Source organism: Gymnoscopelus braueri, assembly GCF_963280865.1.
Source record: "Gymnoscopelus braueri genome assembly, chromosome: 22".
NCBI classification, from domain to species: domain Eukaryota; kingdom Metazoa; phylum Chordata; class Actinopteri; order Myctophiformes; family Myctophidae; genus Gymnoscopelus; species Gymnoscopelus braueri.
The window spans coordinates 16,691,639-16,712,678 of NC_137624.1; the positions used below are offsets into that span (position 1 = coordinate 16,691,639).

General features: G+C 41.3%; 2 protein-coding genes across 2 annotated transcripts in view; one reads left to right on the forward strand and one right to left on the reverse strand.

The window, feature by feature from the left end:
- vsig8a (V-set and immunoglobulin domain containing 8a) overlaps window positions 1-21,040 on the forward strand; it is a 165,886-nt gene that overhangs the window by 29,952 nt on the left and 114,894 nt on the right. The window lies entirely within an intron of this gene.
- Window positions 12,270-21,040, reverse strand: part of LOC308078184 (putative flavin-containing monoamine oxidase A) — a 92,092-nt gene continuing 83,321 nt past the window's right edge. Inside the window, exons 11-12 of the mRNA XM_080419308.1 lie at window positions 18,170-18,270; window positions 12,270-13,449 (exon numbers count right to left, since the gene is read on the reverse strand). Coding sequence (XP_080275434.1) covers window positions 13,095-13,449; window positions 18,170-18,270 — 456 coding nt within the window. The 3' untranslated portion in view covers window positions 12,270-13,094. The remainder of the gene's footprint in view (window positions 13,450-18,169; window positions 18,271-21,040) is intronic.

A 21,040-nucleotide genomic window follows, 5' to 3' on the forward strand; every position in this document is an offset into this window, starting at 1 on the left:
ACATGGAACCTCTGTGCTGAGAGTCCGACCTTCAGACCACTACCCCATCTCCCAGCCACTCCCTTCACATGTCTCTGTGTGCTCTTGACTTGCCTTTTGGCCTTGAAAATTTCAAAGTACTACAAGAGGTAACCCTGTGCTGAGAGTCCGACCTTTAGACCACTACCCCATCTCTCAGCTACTCCCTTCACATGTGTCTTTATGCTCTTGACTTGTTTTTTGGCCTTGAAAATTTCAAAGTACTACAACTTTGAAGTATGGGCCAACTGGGATTTGAACATGGAACCTCTGTGCTGAGAGTCCGACCTTCAGACCACTACCCCATCTCCCAGCCACTCCCTTCACATGTCTCTGTGTGCTCTTGACTTGCCTTTTGGCCTTGAAAATTTCAAAGTACTACAACTTTGAAGTATGGGACTTGAACATGGAACCTCTGTGCTGAGAGTCCAACCTTCAGACCACTACCCCATCTCTTAGCCACTCCCTTCACATGTCTCTTTGTGCTTTTGACTTGCTTTTTTGTATTTTGGCCTTGAACATTTCAAAGCACTAAGACTTTGAAGTATGGGACGACTGGGATTTGAACATGAAACCTCTGTGTTGAGAGTCCGACCTTTAGACCACTACCCCATCTCTCAGCCACTCCCTTCACACGTGTCTTTGTGCTTTTGACTTGCTTTTTTGTATTTTGGCCTTGAAAATGTCAAAGTACTACAACTTTGAAGTATGAGAAAACTGGGTTTTGAACATGGAACTTCAGTGCTGAGAGTCCGACCTATAGACCACTACCCCATCTCTCAGCCACTCCCTTCACATGTCTCTTCGTGCATTTGACTTTCTTTTTGGCCTTGAAAATTTCAAAGTACTTTGAAGTATGGGACAACTGGGATTTGAACATGGAACCTCTGTGTTGGGAGTCGGATCACTATCCCACTACACCATCTCTCACTGACTAACAGCAGATGTCTCTTAGTACACTTGAAGTGTTCTTTTATATGTCAGCTTTCAGTTTGTAAAGTTGAAAAGCAATGAACCATAGAAAGGCTGGGTTTCGAACATGGAACTTCTGTGCTGAGAGTCCGACTTTTAGACCACTACCCAATCTCTCAGCCACTCCCTTCACATGTCTCTTTGTGCTCATGACTTGCTTTTTGGCCTTGAAAATCTCAAAGTACTACAACTTTGAAGTATGGGACGACTGGGATTTGAACATGAAACCTCTGTGTTGAGAGTCCGACCTTTAGACCACTACCCCATCTCTCAGCCACTACCTTCTCATGTCTCTTATGTGATCTTGACTTGCTTTTTGGCCTTGAAAATTTCAAAGTACTACAACTTTGAAGTATGGGACTTGAACATGGAACCTCTGTGCTGAGAGTCTGACCTTCAGACCACTACCCCATCTCTTATCCACTCCCTTCACATGTCTCTTTGTGCTTTTGACTTGCTTTTTTGTATTTTGCCCTTGAACATTTCAAAGCACTAAGACTTTGAAATATGGGACGACTGGGATTTGAACATGGAACCTCTGCGTCTAGAGTCGACCTTTAGACCACTACCCCATCTCGCAGCCACTCCCTTCACACGTCTCTTTGTGCTTTTGACTTGCTTTTTTTTTATTTTGGCCTTGCAAATTTCAAAGTACTACAACTTTGAAGTATGGGAAAACTAGGTTTCGAACATGGAACTTCTGTGCTGAGATTCCGACCTTTAGACCACTACCCCATCTCTCAGCCACTCCCTTCACATGTCTCTTCGTGCATTTGACTTTCTTTTTGGCCTTGAAAATGTCAAAGTACTTTGAAGTATGGGACGACTGGGATTTGAAAATGGAATCTCTGTGCTGAGAGTCCGACCTTTAGACCACTGCACCATCTCTCAGCACTCCCTTCACATGCGTCTTCGTGCCCTTGAAGTGTTTATATGTCAGCCTTTAGTTAGTAAAGTTGAAACGCAATGAACCATAGAATGACTGGGATTTGAACATTGCATCTCCATGTTGAGTGTCTGATCTTCAGACCGCTACACCATCTCTCAGCCACTCCCATCGTATGTCTCTTGATAATCTGGAAGTGTTTATATGTCAGTGTTCAGTTAGTAAAGTTGAAAAGCAAAGAACCATAGAATGCCTGGGATTTGAACATGGCATCTCTATGCTGAGAGCCCGAACTTTAGACCGCTACACCATTTCTCAGCCAGTCCCATCGTAGGTCTCTTTGTAGTCTTGAAGTGTTTATATGTCAGCCTTCAGTTAATAAAGTTGAAAAGCAATGAACCATAGAATGACTGGGATTTGAACATGGCATCTCCATGCTGAGAGCCTGATCTTCAGACCGCTACACCATCTCTCAGCCACTCCCATCATATGTCTCTTGATACTCTGGAAGTGTTTATATTTCAGCGTTCAGTTAGTAAAGTTGAAAAGCAATGAACCATAGAATGCCTGGCATTTGAACATGGCATCTCTATGCTGAGAGTGTGATCTTTAGACCGCTCTACCATTTCTCAGCCACTCCCATCGTATGTCTCTTTGTAGTTTTGAAGTGTTTATATGTCAGCCTTCAGTTAGTAAAGTTGAAAAGCAATGAACCATAGAATGACTGGGATTTGAACATGGAATCTCTGCACTGAGACACCATCTCTCAGCCACTCCCATCATATGTCTCTTTGTACTCTTGAAGTGTTTATATGTCAGCCTTCAGTTAGTAAAGTTGAAATACGTCAGCATATAGAGCTTCATCATGTAACTTTACTATTCTACCCCGAATTTGTCTTTTAGTGCTTTTTAGTTATTTTTTTTGTAGTTTAGCTGGCAAAACTTGACAATTGAAACTCTCTGCTGAAAGAATGAGTATTACTACACCATTACTCAGTACTTTTGAAATTTATAATTTCACATTCAACTACAGTAGGTCTGGGACTTGAACATGGAAACCCAGTGCTGAGAGTTTGAGCATTAGTCCACTACACCATCACATGTTTAATGTATAGATGTAGTCTTCTAGGGCTTTAAAGTGTTATTTTGGACTGACCAGCAAAGCCCAGCTTCGCTTTGCTGGTCATTCCAGCCAGCCAGCTAGTTACTTTACACCACTGTTGTTCTTTAAATCTAATTATTGTCTCCGCCAGGCCAAAAGGCATGGCGAGAGAGTATGTTTTGCCCCCTGTCCGTCCGTCCGTCCGTCCGTCCGTCTGTCCGTCCGTCCTTCTGTCTGCGACCAGCTAATCTCCGCCACCGTTGGCCCGGCCGCTGTGAAACTGCGCACACACACTCCCTGGATGCCACATATTTTTCAGATCCGCCTGTCATAGCGCCACCATGAGGCCGACCTTTTTAAAACACGTTTTAAATCACGTTTTTACCTATAACTGCACCAATCTGCGTGAAACTTTGCACGCACACTCCCTAGAGGCCAAGGAAAAACCTTTGCCCTGCATTTTTCACATATGCCTGTTAGAGCGCCACCAGGAGGCTGACTTTTGTAAAACATTTGTTTTGCTCTTACTCCTTCAGATTCTGTCCAAAAAAAGTGAAATTTTGCACGCACATTCCCACTAGGCCGAGGAAGAAATGCCCCCCTTTTCACGTTATAGCGCCACCAGCAGGTCTAATTTAGCAAACCAGATTTTTCGAACAAAATGCCTCAAATCATGAATGCAGTGTCCGATTGCTGTGAAAGGCCTAAAAAGAAATGGGACCCTTTTCACATTGGCCTATTATAGCGCCTATAGGAGCGCCTATAGGAGCACTTTTTCTAGTTACTCATTCTGTTCACTTGCGTGGCCTTCACTGAAAGATTAGATAAAGGTGCAAGAGTCAGGTAAAAGTTGGAAAAACATCAAAGTTGGATTTGTACCAGCAACCTTCTGGTTACAAGCCTTATATCTAAACCACTGCACCACAGTGGTTCTTCCTCATTCAGTTCACTTGCGTGGCCTTCACTGAAAGATTAGATAAAGGTAAAAGCACCAGGTAAAAGTTGGAAAGAATTCCTTGCTGGTTTTGAACTCAGGACCTTCTCTGCTTAACCATGTTCAAATCCCAGTCGTCCCATACTTCAATGTAGTACTTTGACTTTTTCAAGGCCAAAATACAAAAGAGCAACTCAAAAGCACTAGAAGACACCTGTTGAGGGCCCAAAGGTGCGTTGGCGCAGTGGTAGGGTTCGGTTTATCTTGATCTTGATCGGTTGCCTCTGCTACAGACAGCAGTTTACATGTATGTTGTTTTCAGACATTCACTAGTACATTTTGTAAACTTATGACTATAGTATAGTCTGACTTAATAAAAAAACCTATTAATAACAACTTAGTATAGTCTGACTATACAATTTTTTTAAACAACTTACATTTTGTAAAGCTTGACTCTGACTTAATATAGTCTTCCTTTTTTCCTTACATTTTTTGACATTATCATTTAACTCAGAGTGCCATAGCTGAGTGGTTAGTGGGCCTGCCTGGTGAACCAGAGGTCCTACTGTAGATGTCCTGGGAACGATTCTAGGTCAGGTCAACAATGTGCCATTGTCTGTGCCTCGGAATGATTTGAGGCTGCTTGTTGTAGTGCAGAGGACACATTTCCCATATGTGCATAACAGTATATATGTTACAGGTAAATTGGCATTCCAGGTAAATTGGAAAAGAAGCGCTTGTTTTCACCGCCCCCCAGGCAATTCTGTAGAATCAACGCTAGAGGGCAATGCAAGCCAGACATGAGCCCCACACCACACACGCACGCATGCACACTCGCACTAACGCACGCGCACACACACACACACACACACCCGCGAACAGCCTTATTCCATGCAGTTGAAGCACAAGGGGGCGAGGGGGCGGTGCTGGCGTAGCCTGGCGTAGACAGACTATATCACTGCGTGGATATGAGTCTGGTGCTTCTATGAGGAAGTTTTTTTTTCCAAGGGGGCGGGATCAAAACAATGACTCTCGACGCAATTGGTTAGACCTACAAACCAACTACCAATTACAGTCTCCCATATTCGAATACTGGGCCCTGATTGGTTACCCACGTCTTCTGGAGCAGGAAATGGATTCTCTATGGAGCGGTGCCAGACCCAAATCCCAGAGTGCAATTTATTTTTGCACTCGCAGATTCGTCTGGTCCCAGGCTAGTGCTGGCGGGCTATGTTAGTGCAGTGAGTGGCAGTTGGGGCAAACGCAGTCCCCACAACATCATTTACGATTCTGTCGCTTAGTCGACTAGCAGACCATCGGCCGGTCGTCGCGGGCACTGGAGGCTCGGGCGCGACTCCTCTGCCTCAAGGTCTGCTGAGTTGGCGCGCCTCCGTCATGATCCAAAACTATACTTTATCGGCGAAAAAAAGTAGTCCGCGGTTGTTTTAAAAAGTAATGTCCCAAGCGGGAATCAAATCCAGACTCCCAGTGGAAGTGGATGGGGAGTCCAATGATTATCGAAGTGCGCCACTGAGGCCGGTGCTTGCATTTCCTGGTTGCTATGTTGTTGATGTCGTCCTCGCATCAAAGCCCCGCGCCTAAAACAAGCGCTCCCCTTCCAATTTACCTGTGACATATACACATGAGCTTGACCTTTTCATCATCAGAGGACAACAGGAATTGAACAGATGTTTTCACATACACAGCATATTATTGTGGGATTGCTAAGGCGATCACACTAATGTTATTTTCACTATTTCTTTATTGTGGGATCGCCTTAGCGATCACGCTAATGTTATTGCCACTATTTATTGCCTCCGCCAGGCCGAAGGCATGGCGAGAGAGTATGTTTTACCCCCTGTCTGTCCGTCCGTCCGTGTGTGTGTCCGTCCGTGTGTCCGTGTGTCCGTCTGTGAACAGCTAATCTCCCGCACCGTTGGCTTGATCGCAGCGAAGCTTTGCACACACACTCCCTGGATGCCAATTCAGAACCTCTGCCCCAATGTTTTCACATGGGCCTGTTATGTTATTTCAATCCTTATGACATAAAAATTCATACCCTTTCAAATGTCATCTTACCATCATTTAATAGTTTGAGATGACAAAAACTAAAGCAGTTTTAGTCAACCAGAACTATACAAGATTGATTTAATCAAGTACATTTTCTGTTGTCACTTTGGATCGTCATATACAAAAGCTTCTCTTTGATAAGCTGAATTAAAGACTTCTGGTGATTAGTAGTTTTCGTTCCCTACCTATGTTGAATACACTTATTGTAAGTCGCTTTGGATAAAAGCGTCTGCTAAATGACTGTAATGTAATGTAATGTAATGTAATTAAGTTTAATTGAGAAAATAAGTACACTCATGCATGCAACACATACCAAATCAATTATCAACTCTAGGCTGAGCCCCATATACTTGTGCTGCAATCTGTTTTCTTTTGAGCTATGAACCAGATAAATTAGACTGCATCCAACCATTTCCATGTCATGTTATTTATTGCAACAAACACCAGTTAATTAATTACAAAAACAGCTAGCTGTGCTGTGAACAATTTAGACCACAAATAATGACATTGTATGACATTTTTTAACAACAGTATGCTGTATGACTTTTGACTTATGACTTATTATGGCATAGTATAGTATGACGTTTTATAAACTAGTTACTTTGAATTGTTGCATACAAAAGCTTCTCTTTGATGAGCTGAATTAAGTTTAATTGAGAAAATAAGTACACTCATGGCATGCAACATACCGAATCAATTATCAACTATAGGCTGAGCCCCATACTTGTGCTGCAATCTGTTTTCTTTTGAGCTATGAACCAGATAAATTAGACTGCATCCAACCATTTCCATGTCATGTTATATATTGCAACAAACACCAGTTAATTACAAAAAGTACTCATTTTAGCACCCGAAGGCACACAAACAATGTAAAGACTTTTACATCTGTTGTCGTTGCATAATGGGATATGGAACATGACTTATTGTACCACCTTTTGTGAAGCAATGGTTTAACTCCTACTTGGAGTTACAAAAAGACTGTGAGTTATGAACAGAACTGACTATGACTGGAGGTGGTCAACATGGCCAACGTGAAATCGCGCAAAGACACCCGACTTAATGTTGCAAAAAAATGCAAAAAGACACCCGACTTAATGTTGCAACAAAATGCAAAAATAAGAATCTCTCTTAGAGTCTCTCTTTGTGCTCCACCACTCATAGGGAAAGTTAGGCACCCGTGAGTACATGTATTTGAAATATGTTTTGTCATTTGTATTTCGCATGGGACGGGAAAAAAATAGATGTAACTAGAAAAAGTGCTCCACGGAGCACAGGTCTCCGCCAGGTTAGGTAGGTTATTGTGGCCTCCTGGTGGCGCTATAATAGGCCAATGTGAAAAGGGTGCCATTTCTTCTTGGGCCTTTCACGGCAATCGGACCTTGCATTCATGATTCGAGGCATTTTGTTCCAAAAATGTGTGTTGCTAAATTAGACCTGCTGGTGGCGCTATAACAGGCCAATGTGAAAAGGGTGCCATTTCTTCCTCGGCCTAGTGGGAATGTGCGTGCAAAATTTCAAGGAAATCGCATGCTGTGTTCATGATTTGAGGCATTTTGTTTAAAACAAACCAATCCTGCAAACTTTGGAAGGCAATCTTAACCAATTAGGATGGAATATGGAAAATCGGACAGATCCGTGTTGATCACATGACTATAGAGATACTGTGTACCGATTTGCGTGATGTTTGGATCAAATCTGAAGGAGTACTGTCAAAAAATATGTTTTGCACAAATCGGCCTCCTGGTGGCGCTATAACAGGCCCATGTGAAACATTTGGGGCAGAGGTTCTGAATTGGCATCCAGGGAGTGTGTGTGCAAAGCTTCGCTGCGATCAAGCCAACGGTGCGGGAGATTAGCTGTTCACAGACAGACACACGGACACACGGACGGACACACACACACACGGACGGACAGGGGGTAAAACATACTCTCTCGCCATGCCTTCGGCCTGGCGGAGACAATTAGTATCAAGATACTTTCAAGTCTCGTAATTTCTGTATTTTAAATGCATAACATACATAATGGTATTATGTCGTTGCCAGACCGAAGGCGTGGCGGAGACTATATGTTTGTTTGCAGTAATTTAAAATCAATGTAAGTATAAAACAGAGATACTGACATGATACTGACCATGATACTGACATGATACTGACTATGATACTCACATTTCTTTTTTGAAAAAGCCCCATCTATACTTGGGCTATTTGAAAATAGCTGATCTACAAGCTCACAACTCATCACATGGCGACATTTTGTGAGCTTGTAGATCTGCAATTTTAAAAAGATTTTGAAAACTGAATGAGTGAAAAGGGACATTCGGAATAATGAGTACTTTTACTTTTGGTACTTTAAGTATATTTTGATGCCAATACTTTTGTACTGTTACTCGGGTAAATTTGAATACCGTACTTGTAAGTATTTCTACATTGTGGTATTGGACTACTTTTTAGTATGTCCGAAAGCTTATACAGCTACTAAATAGTAGTAAGCACCATAGTCAACATTAAGCACCATAGTCATTAACATAGTCAGCACCATAGTCAGCACCATAGTCATTGTGGGATCGCTAAAGCGATCACACTACTGTTATCTTCAACACTTTTGGTCACGTTTTTTGACGGCTAACTAGTCCTTCATACTTTTAGCTACAAACTCCGTTCCAACTCTTCAACGTTCGGCCTACTCAGGACATGTCGGCTACCATTTGAATTTTTGAAATAATTTGTACTTTTAGAGATATTTCACTTTTTACTTCTAAAAAACTCCCATTCATTTCAATGGAGAAATTCATACTTTTAGATAGAAACTCCGTTCCAACTCTATAACGTTCAGCCTACTCAGGACATATTGGCTACCATTAGAATTTTTTGAAATAATTTGTACTTTTAGAGATATTTCACTTTTTAAATAGTAAAAATACTTAAAAGTTGATAAAAAGAGTAAAAATACTTAAAAGTTGTAAAAATTAGTAAAAGCTACTTTAAAGTAAATAAAGTGACTAAAAATACTTTAAAGTAAATACCTTGAGTAAAAATACTTAAGAGTACTTATATTGAGTAAAAATACTTAAAAGTACTCAAAATGAGTAAAAATACTTAAAAGTTGAAAAAAAAATAGTAAAAATACTTAAAAGTTGATAAAAAGAGTAAAAATACTTAAAAGTTGTAAAAATTAGTAAAAGCTACTTTAAAGTAAATAAAGTGACTAAAAATACTTTAAAGTAAGTACCTTGATTAAAAATACTTAAGAGTACTTATACTGAGTAAAAATACTTAAAAGTACTCAACATGAGTAAAAATACTTAAAAGTTGAAAACAAATAGTAAAAATACTTAAAAGTTGTAAAAATTAGTAAAAAATACTTTAAAGTAAATAAAGTGACTAAAAATAATTTAAAGTAAATACCCTTTAGAACCTTTCAAACCTTTAGAACCTCTTAAACCTTTAGAACCTCTCAAACCTTTCAAACCTTTCAAACCTTTCGAACCTTTCGAACCTTTCGAACCTTTCGAACCTTTAGAACCTTTCAAACCTTTCAAACCTTTCAAACCTTTAGAACCTCTTAAACCTTTCAAACCTTTAGAACCTCTTAAACCTTTCAAACCTTTAGAACCATTCAAAGCTTTAGAACCTTTAGAACCTTTCAAACCTTTAGAACCTCTTAAACCTTTCAAACCTTTCAAACCTCTTAAACCTTTCAAACCTTTCAAACCTTTAGAACCTTTCAAAACTTTAGAACCTTTAAAACCTTTAAAACCTTTAAACCTTTCAAACCTTTAACTCTACTAACACTATCAATACTCAATACCATCAACATTCTTAGCGATCCCACACTGTTTCTTCAGGAACAGTACCTTCTAGTTAGTCATTAATATAGTCAGCACTATATTGCTGACTATATTAACATAGTTAGCACCATAGCCATTAACATAGTCAGCACCATAGTCATGAACATAGTCAGCATCATAGTCAGCACAATAGTCAATAACAGTCAGCATCATAGTCATTAACCATAGTCAGCACCAGTCATTAACCTGTCATTCAAGGCCTCATAACTAATTTCTTTGTTCAGACCACATATGTCAGCATTTATTCACCACCAATGCAAGCTTACAGTTTGTCATCTTATTGTCAACATTTGACTATGACTCGTGGAAAAGCTGAGTTCTTGACCAAGAGCTGTTAGATATAGTTTAACTATGCATTAGCTTGATTCATTTCATAGAGGAATTATGAAACTGTAAGGTAATTATGTATATAATGTAATATAATGTATGTAATGCATCTGATATAGAATGTACATATATCCAGGTTCTGTTTTAATAAGTTGTATTACTTTTATTCCGCAACATCTATAATGAGGGATAGTGTTTTAAATGTCTCTGTGTGTTGAAAGTTAAGGAATAGGATGACGTTTGGTAATGTTCGGGAACCAATTTATAGTTTTCGTCTACAAGATACAGTATGTAAGTGTGGGTGTGTATTCCGTAATTTTTTGTGTTAACAAGGGCTTCCCCTCGTTTCACACACCAGTTGGCCCCAGGATGTACCATTTGGCCTGCAATTAGCTGCTGATTTTTTTTAGGCTGAAATGGCCACGCTGTGTCTGAGGGGGAGGTTTCATGTCATGTTTGGTGTCATCATTCACCCCCACACACACCTCCTCCGGCATGACAGAATTCGAATAACCTTCACAGAGAGCCTTCAAGGAAATACTCATCACTTACCAATGAATGGCGTAACACAGCACTGAATCCAACCATCGGATTGCATTAAATGACCACAAAACAGCAGCTGACAAGGCAAGCTGCCAATCCCCCAGATAGCACATTACCACATGCATGCCTTAAGCTGGGGATGACATATATCGTGAGAAGGAACTGCCGAGCAGCTCAGCAGAGTCCCCGAAATAGCACACCCTTCGGCTTTGCTGTGCCTCTCCACGAAGTGCAGGTGCGAGTAAAAACCAAAAAACAAAAGCAATCATACAGTGTACAACACAAAGTGCAGTGAGTGAGTCAGGCCCATGAGGGATCCATTGCTCTTGTGGCGGTCACCCAGAATGACCAAATCAGTAACCGAACGGTGCCAAAAACTGACATGTACAAAGAGGTGTTGGCCCGCTGGCTTTCATTCAATCTGGACCAGCTTAAACGAAGCCAGTGAGAACAAGCAGTTGATCCCGTGCAAGCTAGTGATAACAAAGGCAAATAACAAGCCAGGGCGCTGATGGAGTCACAGACTGCTGTCCGACGACCGGTGGGTGTTTGAGATACCCGCTCGGAGAGGAATGGGCACTGACAAAAAACCTTTCGATCAACTGTGCAATCCAGCGATAGCGATTAAATCACTTTCCCTGGGACGTTATCATTGTATGACCGGCTCATCCATCTTAACTCCCGAGTGTGTGGGCGTTTAGTGTACATGCACATGTGCATGTGGGTGTGTGTGTGCACGCGCGTGCGTGCGTGCGTGCGTGCGTGCGCGCAAGTACATGCGTAGGTGGGTGAATGTGTGTGCTTGAGAGGATGGCTTGAGCTGGGCTGTGCGCCAAGCTCGTTGAGTGGGTTTTGCTGGAAAAGTGCACACTGTTTTTCAGTGAGGCTCCAACCATTATGGGCTCAATGAAACCAAGAGTGTATGAATGGAAATTTAAGTCACAACAACCATTATTTAAAGCTGTTTTTATTTTGAAAACCATTTCTCAAAACCTAAAAGTAACACACTTAAAAGACATTACGATAGACATAGTTCTTTCCATAATATGCTTTTTTTTGGGTCTTGAACAACATCTTGGATACATTCAAATGAGGCCGCGGGAGCCTGTCCATTCAATTAGGAATGATATTTTTCCCCTGTGTCTTTTCCCTTAGGAAGTTATATTTGTTCTAACAGAATTAATCTCTGCTTGATTTTCATCACGGTTCATTTAATATCATTAACATAATTTGCAGTCAAGAGGAGGGGTGTGCAGAAAGTCTCTTGGGAGAATAGTCAATATGTTTTTTCCTTTTCTTTTTTTGCATATGTTGTACACAATTGATCTTATATTTATTATTTCTAAAAATATTTGTAAAGCAGATGATTACTACTGTTTTCGTGATGATAGATATATATATATATATATATATATATATATATATATATATATATATATATATTACAGTACATGCGCGAGTGCACGGGCAGACATACAAATATTTCATCAGTAGGGATGGAGCTCGTTAATTTGTATTGATAATGAGCACCTTATCAATCCTGCTTATTTATCCGTGCTTTTATCGAGCCCACTATTGAGATTTTTCTATTATTTAGTGGAAAGACGTGAGACGACAAATTCTGAACGGAACCGGTATCTTTTTCTATTGGCCAGCTGTGAGTTTGTGGCTGACCACCATCTAAAATTAAATGAAGATGACAAAAGTTTAATGTGTTCACTTCAAAGGCGTAATTTATACGTCAGCGTACGACGGTGTCACACACCAAACATAGCCGATCCAAAAGCTCACACCGCGTCTGATCGCACCAAGTTGTGAGCTTGTAGATCTGCCATGTTCGGCAATAGATAGACTGAGAAGACGTTGCACATTGAATATGTCACGCTAGGCGACACCAGTCACTCGCAGGGAGATTTTAGAGATTTTAGTTTCCCAAACTGATTATTATCAATTGGATTATTAATATTGCAACGGAGACTTGCTACCAGGCTGGGCTGCATGCACTATGATACATACCTTGGGTAGAAGAGGACGAGTGAAACTTTTGAGCGTTTCACTCGTAACGCCATTGTTCCACCGCATATGTAAACACAACCACGACGCAACCACCCTTAAAAAGGCAATGTATCCAATAGTGATCCAATAACATTTATTTTCCTTGTTTCCCCGGTCAGCGTTGGTTTGCAGATATCAATACACTTTTAAACCAACATGTTTGTGCCAGCGTGGGTGATTACATTTATTTCTTGATCGCCTCTTGTCTTGATCGTCATGGGCCACTATACCCGATAACAGGCTCGACAAGCCCAAAGCATATTGATAAATCACGATAAATTCAGAACCGGATTTGTAATGGGCTTGGGTTTCGAGCTCCATCCCTATTCATCAGCATCTGCTACCAGCGGAAAACATTATACTTGGTCAAGCCTCTCCACATTAAACCTCGACCCTGTGCAATCCACTTCTGGCAGACCTGAGGGTGAGCCAGTAGGAGGGCAGCACTAACTGATACTGTTGCTACGAGCACAGCTCTGCCTAGGTAAGTGAATTTGGATGATTCTGGTGAAGTCAGCCATGCTGGGAAGTCTGTGTCCTTATTTTGCAGCTGTGCCTCCTCCCGCTCTTTTTGGGTCAGAGTGAAGGGGCATAGATCAGCCAGGACCTCCAGAGCTGCCCGCTGTCCTGCCTGCACCGCGCCGCTCATGTAGCCACACCAACGGGTGGCTGTCTCGGTTCCAGCCCAATGGATCCTGAAAAGTAATCACACACACACGGTTCCATTTGCTGGGGGATATGGGGATAATCCATGCCTCTGCTTTCTATATATGCCCTTGTTTTTGGTCAGACTGAATAAAAAGTATGCATTTCATTTAGGAAATGTTATTTTTTGTGTTAAAAAAATATAGCGAAAACGTGCAGATCTATAAGTTCACAATGTGTCGCGATGCACCGCATTGTGAGATGACTGTCATCAGCAAACATGCTGCTTTATCTTACAGTTCATCGCGTATGTGAAATACCCCTGCGTCCCCCAAGGAAGGAACTGGGACCCCCAGATCATCACCCCACTTGCCTATAGCCACTGACCGACGACGTCATGAACAAGGAAGAGACCGTGAGACCTTGGATTGGCGCAACACTCATCTAGCCACTAAAACAATATCGTATTCAAAAAGGAGGCTCACTCCACACTCCTATAGCCACTGACTGATGACGGCATGAACAGCGAAGAGCCCGGGAAACCCTGGATTAGCGCAACACTATAGCCAGTGTTGTAGGGTTTAACCCATTAAGGCCAGAGTCCGATTCTTAAAATGTTTTCTAAATCCTAACAGTTTTTTGGAAAAAAAATGTAAAAACAAATTTCACGATTTTTCAAAAATAGCAGATCTACAAGCACTCTGTGCCGCGCTATGAGCTTGTATATCTGCTATTTTTGAATAGCCAATGAAATCTAAAATTACACAGGTGCGTTCCCGGTCTTAATGGGTTAAGTGATTAAACGTATCTAGCAATTAAATTGGATATTTGAGCAGATACAGACTGTTCACCATTCAGATGAAACGTAGGCCTGGAAAAAAAAACATAGTGGAAAGTGTGGGTGAGGTTTGAACTGTTTTACTTCTTACCAAATGCTTTCTACGGACAGTGTTTATTCTGAATGCATTATGGATCAAAGAAATAATTTATGCATGAATACCGTGGGGTCAATTTATGCTTAGTGCTTTGCTCTCTGGTGAATGTGCACGCTCTCTTTCTCTTTCCCTCTAAAACACTCCCTCTCGCATTTATGAAATGTTATCTATTTAGGAATAATAGAAAAGTGCTCTGACCAGACTAACCAAATTGACTCAAATGAGCCTGTGGGCAAACACTTATTACCTTGCATGAAATACTAATCATACCCTGCCAGTCAGTCCTGCAATCATTGGCTAAATTAGTATGCACACTACAATGTCATTATTACCCCTATTCAGAATAAGTAGGCCTAAATATCCCTTTTAGGCTGTTTATACAGTTCCTGAGGCAATGCCTTAGGAACTGTTCCATTCACATGCCTGTTTACACACATGCAGCGCAGTGCAATTAATGATGATGGCATGGCCAGTATTGCTTTACATCACCATGTATGTATTAGCATCTCTTGCTGTCATGTAAGTCCTGTGATTAAGGTCATGACAATTGTTATTCAATTTTAATTGGAATATGATCTGCCCAGTTAACACATTGGGTGCCAGAGGTTTATTAAAATATTATACGTTGAGTGCCAGCATTTCTTCCATCCACTTGCGTTATACATTTCGTGCTGTGAGAAGCCCCGACGAGGAAGTGCATGTAAACAAAGCGTGCGTGCGAGACGGCGGAGGGTCCCGACTAACGCCTGGAACAATAATATTTCCAACGCGACCCTCCATTGCAGCGTGATCGCCGATCGAAAACGGCTCGTTTCCACCACATTAAAAAGAAATGGAGATATTAAGCTTTTAATCAAGGAGATAACATTGAAAACGCCGACCGGAAGGATTTTTGACATGGAGCCACATCCAGCTTCTTCTTCTCAGAAACTCCTTGGGTGATGTCAAAGTTTCGTTTTAGCGCCCCACGTGGCCCACATGTATAAAAATAGAATTGGGTCAAAAACGGTCCGGACCGTTTTCGGCACTTCTCGTTTGGACCCTCAAAAACGGTCCGGACCGTTTTTGGCATTCAATGTGTTAAGAGCGAATTTCAGAGTAAGGCAATACGAACATAATATTCACATGGCCATAGCTTTTTTTCACAGGGAGCGTTTATTTTGTGCGATTAATTCACATTAATTTAAATTGCCGTTTGTGTCATGATAAATATCTTCGCTGAAAATAGCCGATCTACAAGCTCACAATGCGTCGCTCTGCTTGTAGATCGGCTATTTTCTGCGAAAGCTTTCCCCACAATATGGGGTTTAAGTGGTTAACCACAGAAAAAGCAGTGACTATAAATAAAACGTGAGGTAGACTCGGGCAAATACTGCGGCATGGTCATGCTGGACCTCCAAAAAGGCGTTTGACACCGTCAATTATTCAATTCTACTGAATAAGCTGAAGGCGATTGGTTTTGATAACACATCTGTGAACTGGACGAAATCCTGCCTTGAGGGAAGAGAACAAGTGGTTGATGTCAATGGAACACTGTCCTCGTCCCTCCAGTGAACTGTGGGGTTCTCCAAGGAAGCATACTAGGGCTGTTACAGTTCCTTCTGTACGTTAACGACATGAAAGCAGCCCGTATCTGCAATTTGTTCTTGTTCGCTGATGACTCGGCACTCCAGGTCTCGGGCGAGGACAAAATGCAAGTTGAGGAAGCCCTCAGTTCTGAACTCGGCTTTGGCTTTCCGATAACAAACTGTCATTACGCCTTGGTAAAACAGAATCCATTATTTTTGGGTCCAAACCCTTAGTAATGCAAATGGTCAGAACTGACAATATAGTATTACATATAGTGTTTGTATAGATTGTTGATGCATTTTTATGCTACTGGTATGTTGATGAACTGGAACACAATGGAAACAAGTCCCCAGGACTTTTTTGTCTTATCCTTTTAGCCTAAATGTCTTACTGTACCACGTGCCGTTTACATTTCTGACTAACAAAGTATTCAATCAATCAAAAAAGAGCTTTCTCCACAATTCGTCCCTCAGAATAGAGATGATAAGGTTGATGTGGTTAAGAGTCTAAATTGGGATATAATATCGGAATTTCACTGCATGTAAACACGGCAACTGCGAAATCGCGAATTGTCATTTCAAAGTTCCTGGAGACATCATGGACATCCATGGACAACCGAAGTGGACTTTGTTGATTACATGTTGCCGTTATGTGTGTCAAGGTCACACCACGTCCTTGAGGATCCATCTCCTATATGGGGGGTATAGGAATGGTCTGCCGCTCCTCTCCTCTAGTCGCGTTATGTAATGAGCTCCCTCTGCTCCCCGTGGACTTAATGTCATTATGGAAATGCATTACCTGAAGGCCCCCCCCCCACCCCCTCCCCCACCCCTGGTTGCCTCTCTTCGTTATCCACCTCTCCCTCTCTCTCAATTCGTTCAGCATTGTGCATTTCCTAACAGGCCATTAGAAATGGATTAACCCATTCGATCCTATTCAAAAATAGCAGATCTACAAGCTCACATAGCGCGGCACCGAGTGACGCGCTATGAGCTGGTAGATCTGCTATTTTTATACAAAAAACAAAACAAAAAAGATACAACATATTTTACAGATGTTCGCTTAAAAAAAAGATATATTCAAAGATTTGCACAAATGTTCACGATACAAAAAAAAAAAAAACAGCTCATAGCACGGCACTCTGTGCACACGCTATGAGCTTGTATATCCGCTATTTTTTCAACAGCCAAAGAAATCTAAAATGACATACAGAGACGCGTTCCCGGATCGAGTGGGTTAAGGGCCGTCGTCCCATGAGAATGCTATTCCTGTTGGCCCGGTGTCCATTTTCTTTGGAACCTGGACTAATGCATGTTAGCGGGGGCATATAATCACTGCTGCTCTCCATTCTGCTCAGGTCAATGCGCTGTAGGCACCGCCGCGCCTGGTGCCGACGCAGTAAAACGCGCAGTGTTCATTTAACTCCGACGAGAGTCCTCTTTGGAGATCCCCTACAGATTTGGTTCTATTTGTACTGTCTTTGGAGTTAGGTTAACACGGAGGATTTTACTGTGGAGTGGGTGATGTGAGAGATTTTTGGCGGCAGCCTGCAGTTCAGGTATTTTGTGTTGTTTGTTTTTTGAGGTGTAAAAAGAGGACATACATTGGTACCAAAAAAAAAAGACAGAAAAGACTAAACAAACAGAAAGTTGTCTTTTTCACATATATCACATGGTACTGTGTAACCTGTAGATTCATATCACAAAGAACTGTATCAATAAAGATAAGAATGTGCTCACAAATGACAGGTGGGTGTTTACAGCACATTGCTTTACTCCCACTGCCTACCTTTGCTTCCCTTGCTAACTGTGCTACTGAATGCCCAGAGATTTTGAGAGAGAGAGAGAGAGAGAGAGAGAGAGAGAGAGAGACCCACATTATCCCCTGCAAGCCTAGCATTGAATCCCACCAGAGATTTTTCTCCTGTGGCAGCCCCATGCTATCTCCCCAGGAACACACCTGCTATCTCAATAAAGAAAGAAAAAAACACCACTGGGGGTTGGACAGCCAATTACTCTTAAAAGGAAATAAGTATAGAATATATATATATATATATATATATATATATATATATATATATATATATATATATATATATATATATATATATATATATATATATATATATATATACACACACACATACACACACACTGTATGTATACAGTATGTATACTGTATGTCAGAATAGGGACTGCATTTATCCCTGGAGAGAAAGAGCATTGCAACACGCTGGGCCTTGGTTGGCCAGCAATAGGTTGATTACCTGCCACAGGGTGTCCTCAGGCTGGGGTGGTAATACGTTAGCAGGCCTGGTGCCATGACATTAACAGGACACCCCCCGCTGTAGTCCTCCTTAGCCCAGTCCTGTAATACACAATTCATAATATGACAATAGGGCCAATGTAGCAGTTAATGAAACAACGCAACCAGTCAAAGCAGCATAGCAAATGTTGGCTGAGTAGAGTGGGTTTTGTTTTAACCACATGAAACCTCACGTCCCTATTCTTGACATGTCATAATAGACAAACGTTCGATGGAAATAGGCAAACATTAGGCATAAATAGTTGATCTACAAGCTCACACTGTGGTGACCAGACAACCAGAAATACTGCAGGTGCGCACAGACTAACACTAGCATACACTCATAAATCTGCTTTTTTTCCTGCAAAGAGGCATAGAGAGAGAAAATTAGGGGGACCAGTTCAGACCCCTGGGGGACCCCGGCCCATATATTAATATATACCATATGGTTTACGTTTATGTAGTTAAACGTGGTGGTTCAAAATGTACAATATGTAGCGCAATGACACCATTTCCATGGCTCCATTCCTCCATTTTCTAGTCTCTCAAAGCACATCATCCCTTTTATCGCAGTAAATACCATGGTTATTGAAATTCCCCACAAATGTAACCCCAAGCTGTACATAAAAGTGTGTTGAACTTTCGTGATTTATTTCAAAGTTGACCTACAATCACCACTTAATAATTAGCCGTTTCACCACCAATGTTAAAGAAATGGTTGGGTCCGTTAGCTGGAGGGTCCCATTATGTAATTTGCGTAGGGGGCCCCGCAAATTACGCAATGGACCCACCTCACCCTTGTGTCAAAGCAGGTGTCAGTGTTTACAACTTGGCGAGACGATGAAATGGAACTATCCTTCTGGTCGCGAAAAGAGTGAAAAAGAATCGTGGGAAGAGCAATCAGGTCAACTTGTGTTCAGCATTCTCAAAGTTTGATGTCGGTAAATAACAGTAACATTACATTACTCTTACACCAGCTTGCAGTGCATCTCTCTCTAGTCTGTGCTGTTAACCAGCTGGCTAGTATGACTCTTGGTCTGTCTGTATTGCTTGCTTGCAGGGCCATTTCTGTGATACAGTATGTGCCTGACGAAAGTGAAAGTGAGTATTACGTTTGATAAAACGCAAACAGTGTTTATACTGTAAACTGCAGCTCGGAAAAGATAACTAACTTGCATTGCAAGTGTATACATACAGAGGCGTACATCATTTTATAACTAGATAATTATCCATCAAGGTTTAGTTACATTTCTGGACTGATGCAAGATGAAAAGCAATGGATTAAATTTGTCCGCAGGGACAGGCCCAACATTGCATTTAAAATGTTGATTAGCTGGGCATACTGGGCAATAAAGTAAATGCTCTGAGGAAATAATAACCATCAAGTATTCAGCCAAGCCATAGTATAAATACTAGTAACTATTTTATATTTGAAAATGTACTAAAAACAATCTGGGGGAGCAATTTTAATTGGCCTGATGCAGCCAATAAAAGTACTGTTATCTACCGGTGGTTCTCAAAGTGGGGTCTGGGGACCCCCAGGGGTCCTTGAGGGGGTTCCAGGGGCCTTCTTGCAGAATGAGTTAATAACCACTTTAACCCTATACATATACACTATTTGAAAATATGGGGATGTGTTGTGAGCTTGTAGATCTTCTATTTTCAAAACAATCTTGACAATAATGTGTGTGTTTATGAGTGTGTGTGGGGGGATTATAATTTGTACACATTTTGTACCCAAATCTTGAATATATATTTTCAAATACATACTTGACACGAAAAAGATTGAACCACCTTTGTACAGGTGCTATGCTTGTTTGTCAGTAGAGGAGATGCTGGATCATAAACCAGTACAAGCACATACTCAGTTGATCCACATCCTTCACACCAACATTTCACTGGACACACTTGCATGAGTGAGAGACAATAAAACTTCATGAAATGTTGAATCTATCCAGGTGTGACATTTTCATGCGTCACAGTTCAGGTAAGAGGGCCCCTTAGCAGAATTTTCCTTTGGGCCCCAGGGAGGTTCTCTCTCTCTCTCTGTGTGTGTGTGTGTGTGTGTGTGTGTGTGTGTGTGTGTGTGTGTGTGTGTGTGTGTGTGTGTGTGTGTGTGTGTGTGTGTGTGTGTGTGTGTGTGTGTGTGTGTGTGTGTGTGTGTGTGTGTGTGTGTGTGTGTGTGTGTGTGTGTGTGTGTGTGTGTGTGTGTGTGTGTGTGTGTGTGTGTGTGTGTATACATTTGAATAAATAAAGGCAGTAGTAATTCCACATTTTTGGTAAACGTGCTTGTTACATTTATGTCAATCAATAAATCAAGTGTAGCTTGGGTAGGTTGTGTCCTTTGGGACGCTCAGAACTTGTTTTACTGGATGCACAAGTCAATTTGCCTGTTCCAAAATGTGCTAAATTGTTTGCAAAAATATAACAGATACCAGCATTTTTGCCCAGTCATAAATAACCCTAGGGGTTTTGTGATTTACAAGCTTTAAGAATCACTAGTGCAGGAAATGTTATGTCTGAACCCCATTTTCCCAGAGCCCGCCACTTAACACCACACCCCCTGCCAAAACTTCCCGACACCCTTTTGCCACCACATGGAAAACTTGCGAGAACTGCCACTGGATGTGGAGAGGATCATATGGTGAAATGTTGTAAAGTGCCAAAATGCAAACCATAAAAGCAAAGGTGAGAAACTAATTAGAAAGTGAGGTCACCATAATAATTCCGTAATAATTCCACCTTTAAAAATGTTTTATTGTTGTTTGTTGTTGCTTTCTTCTTCTCCTTTTTATTACTAGGTAGGGTAATGTAAAGGTAAGGTAACGTTTAG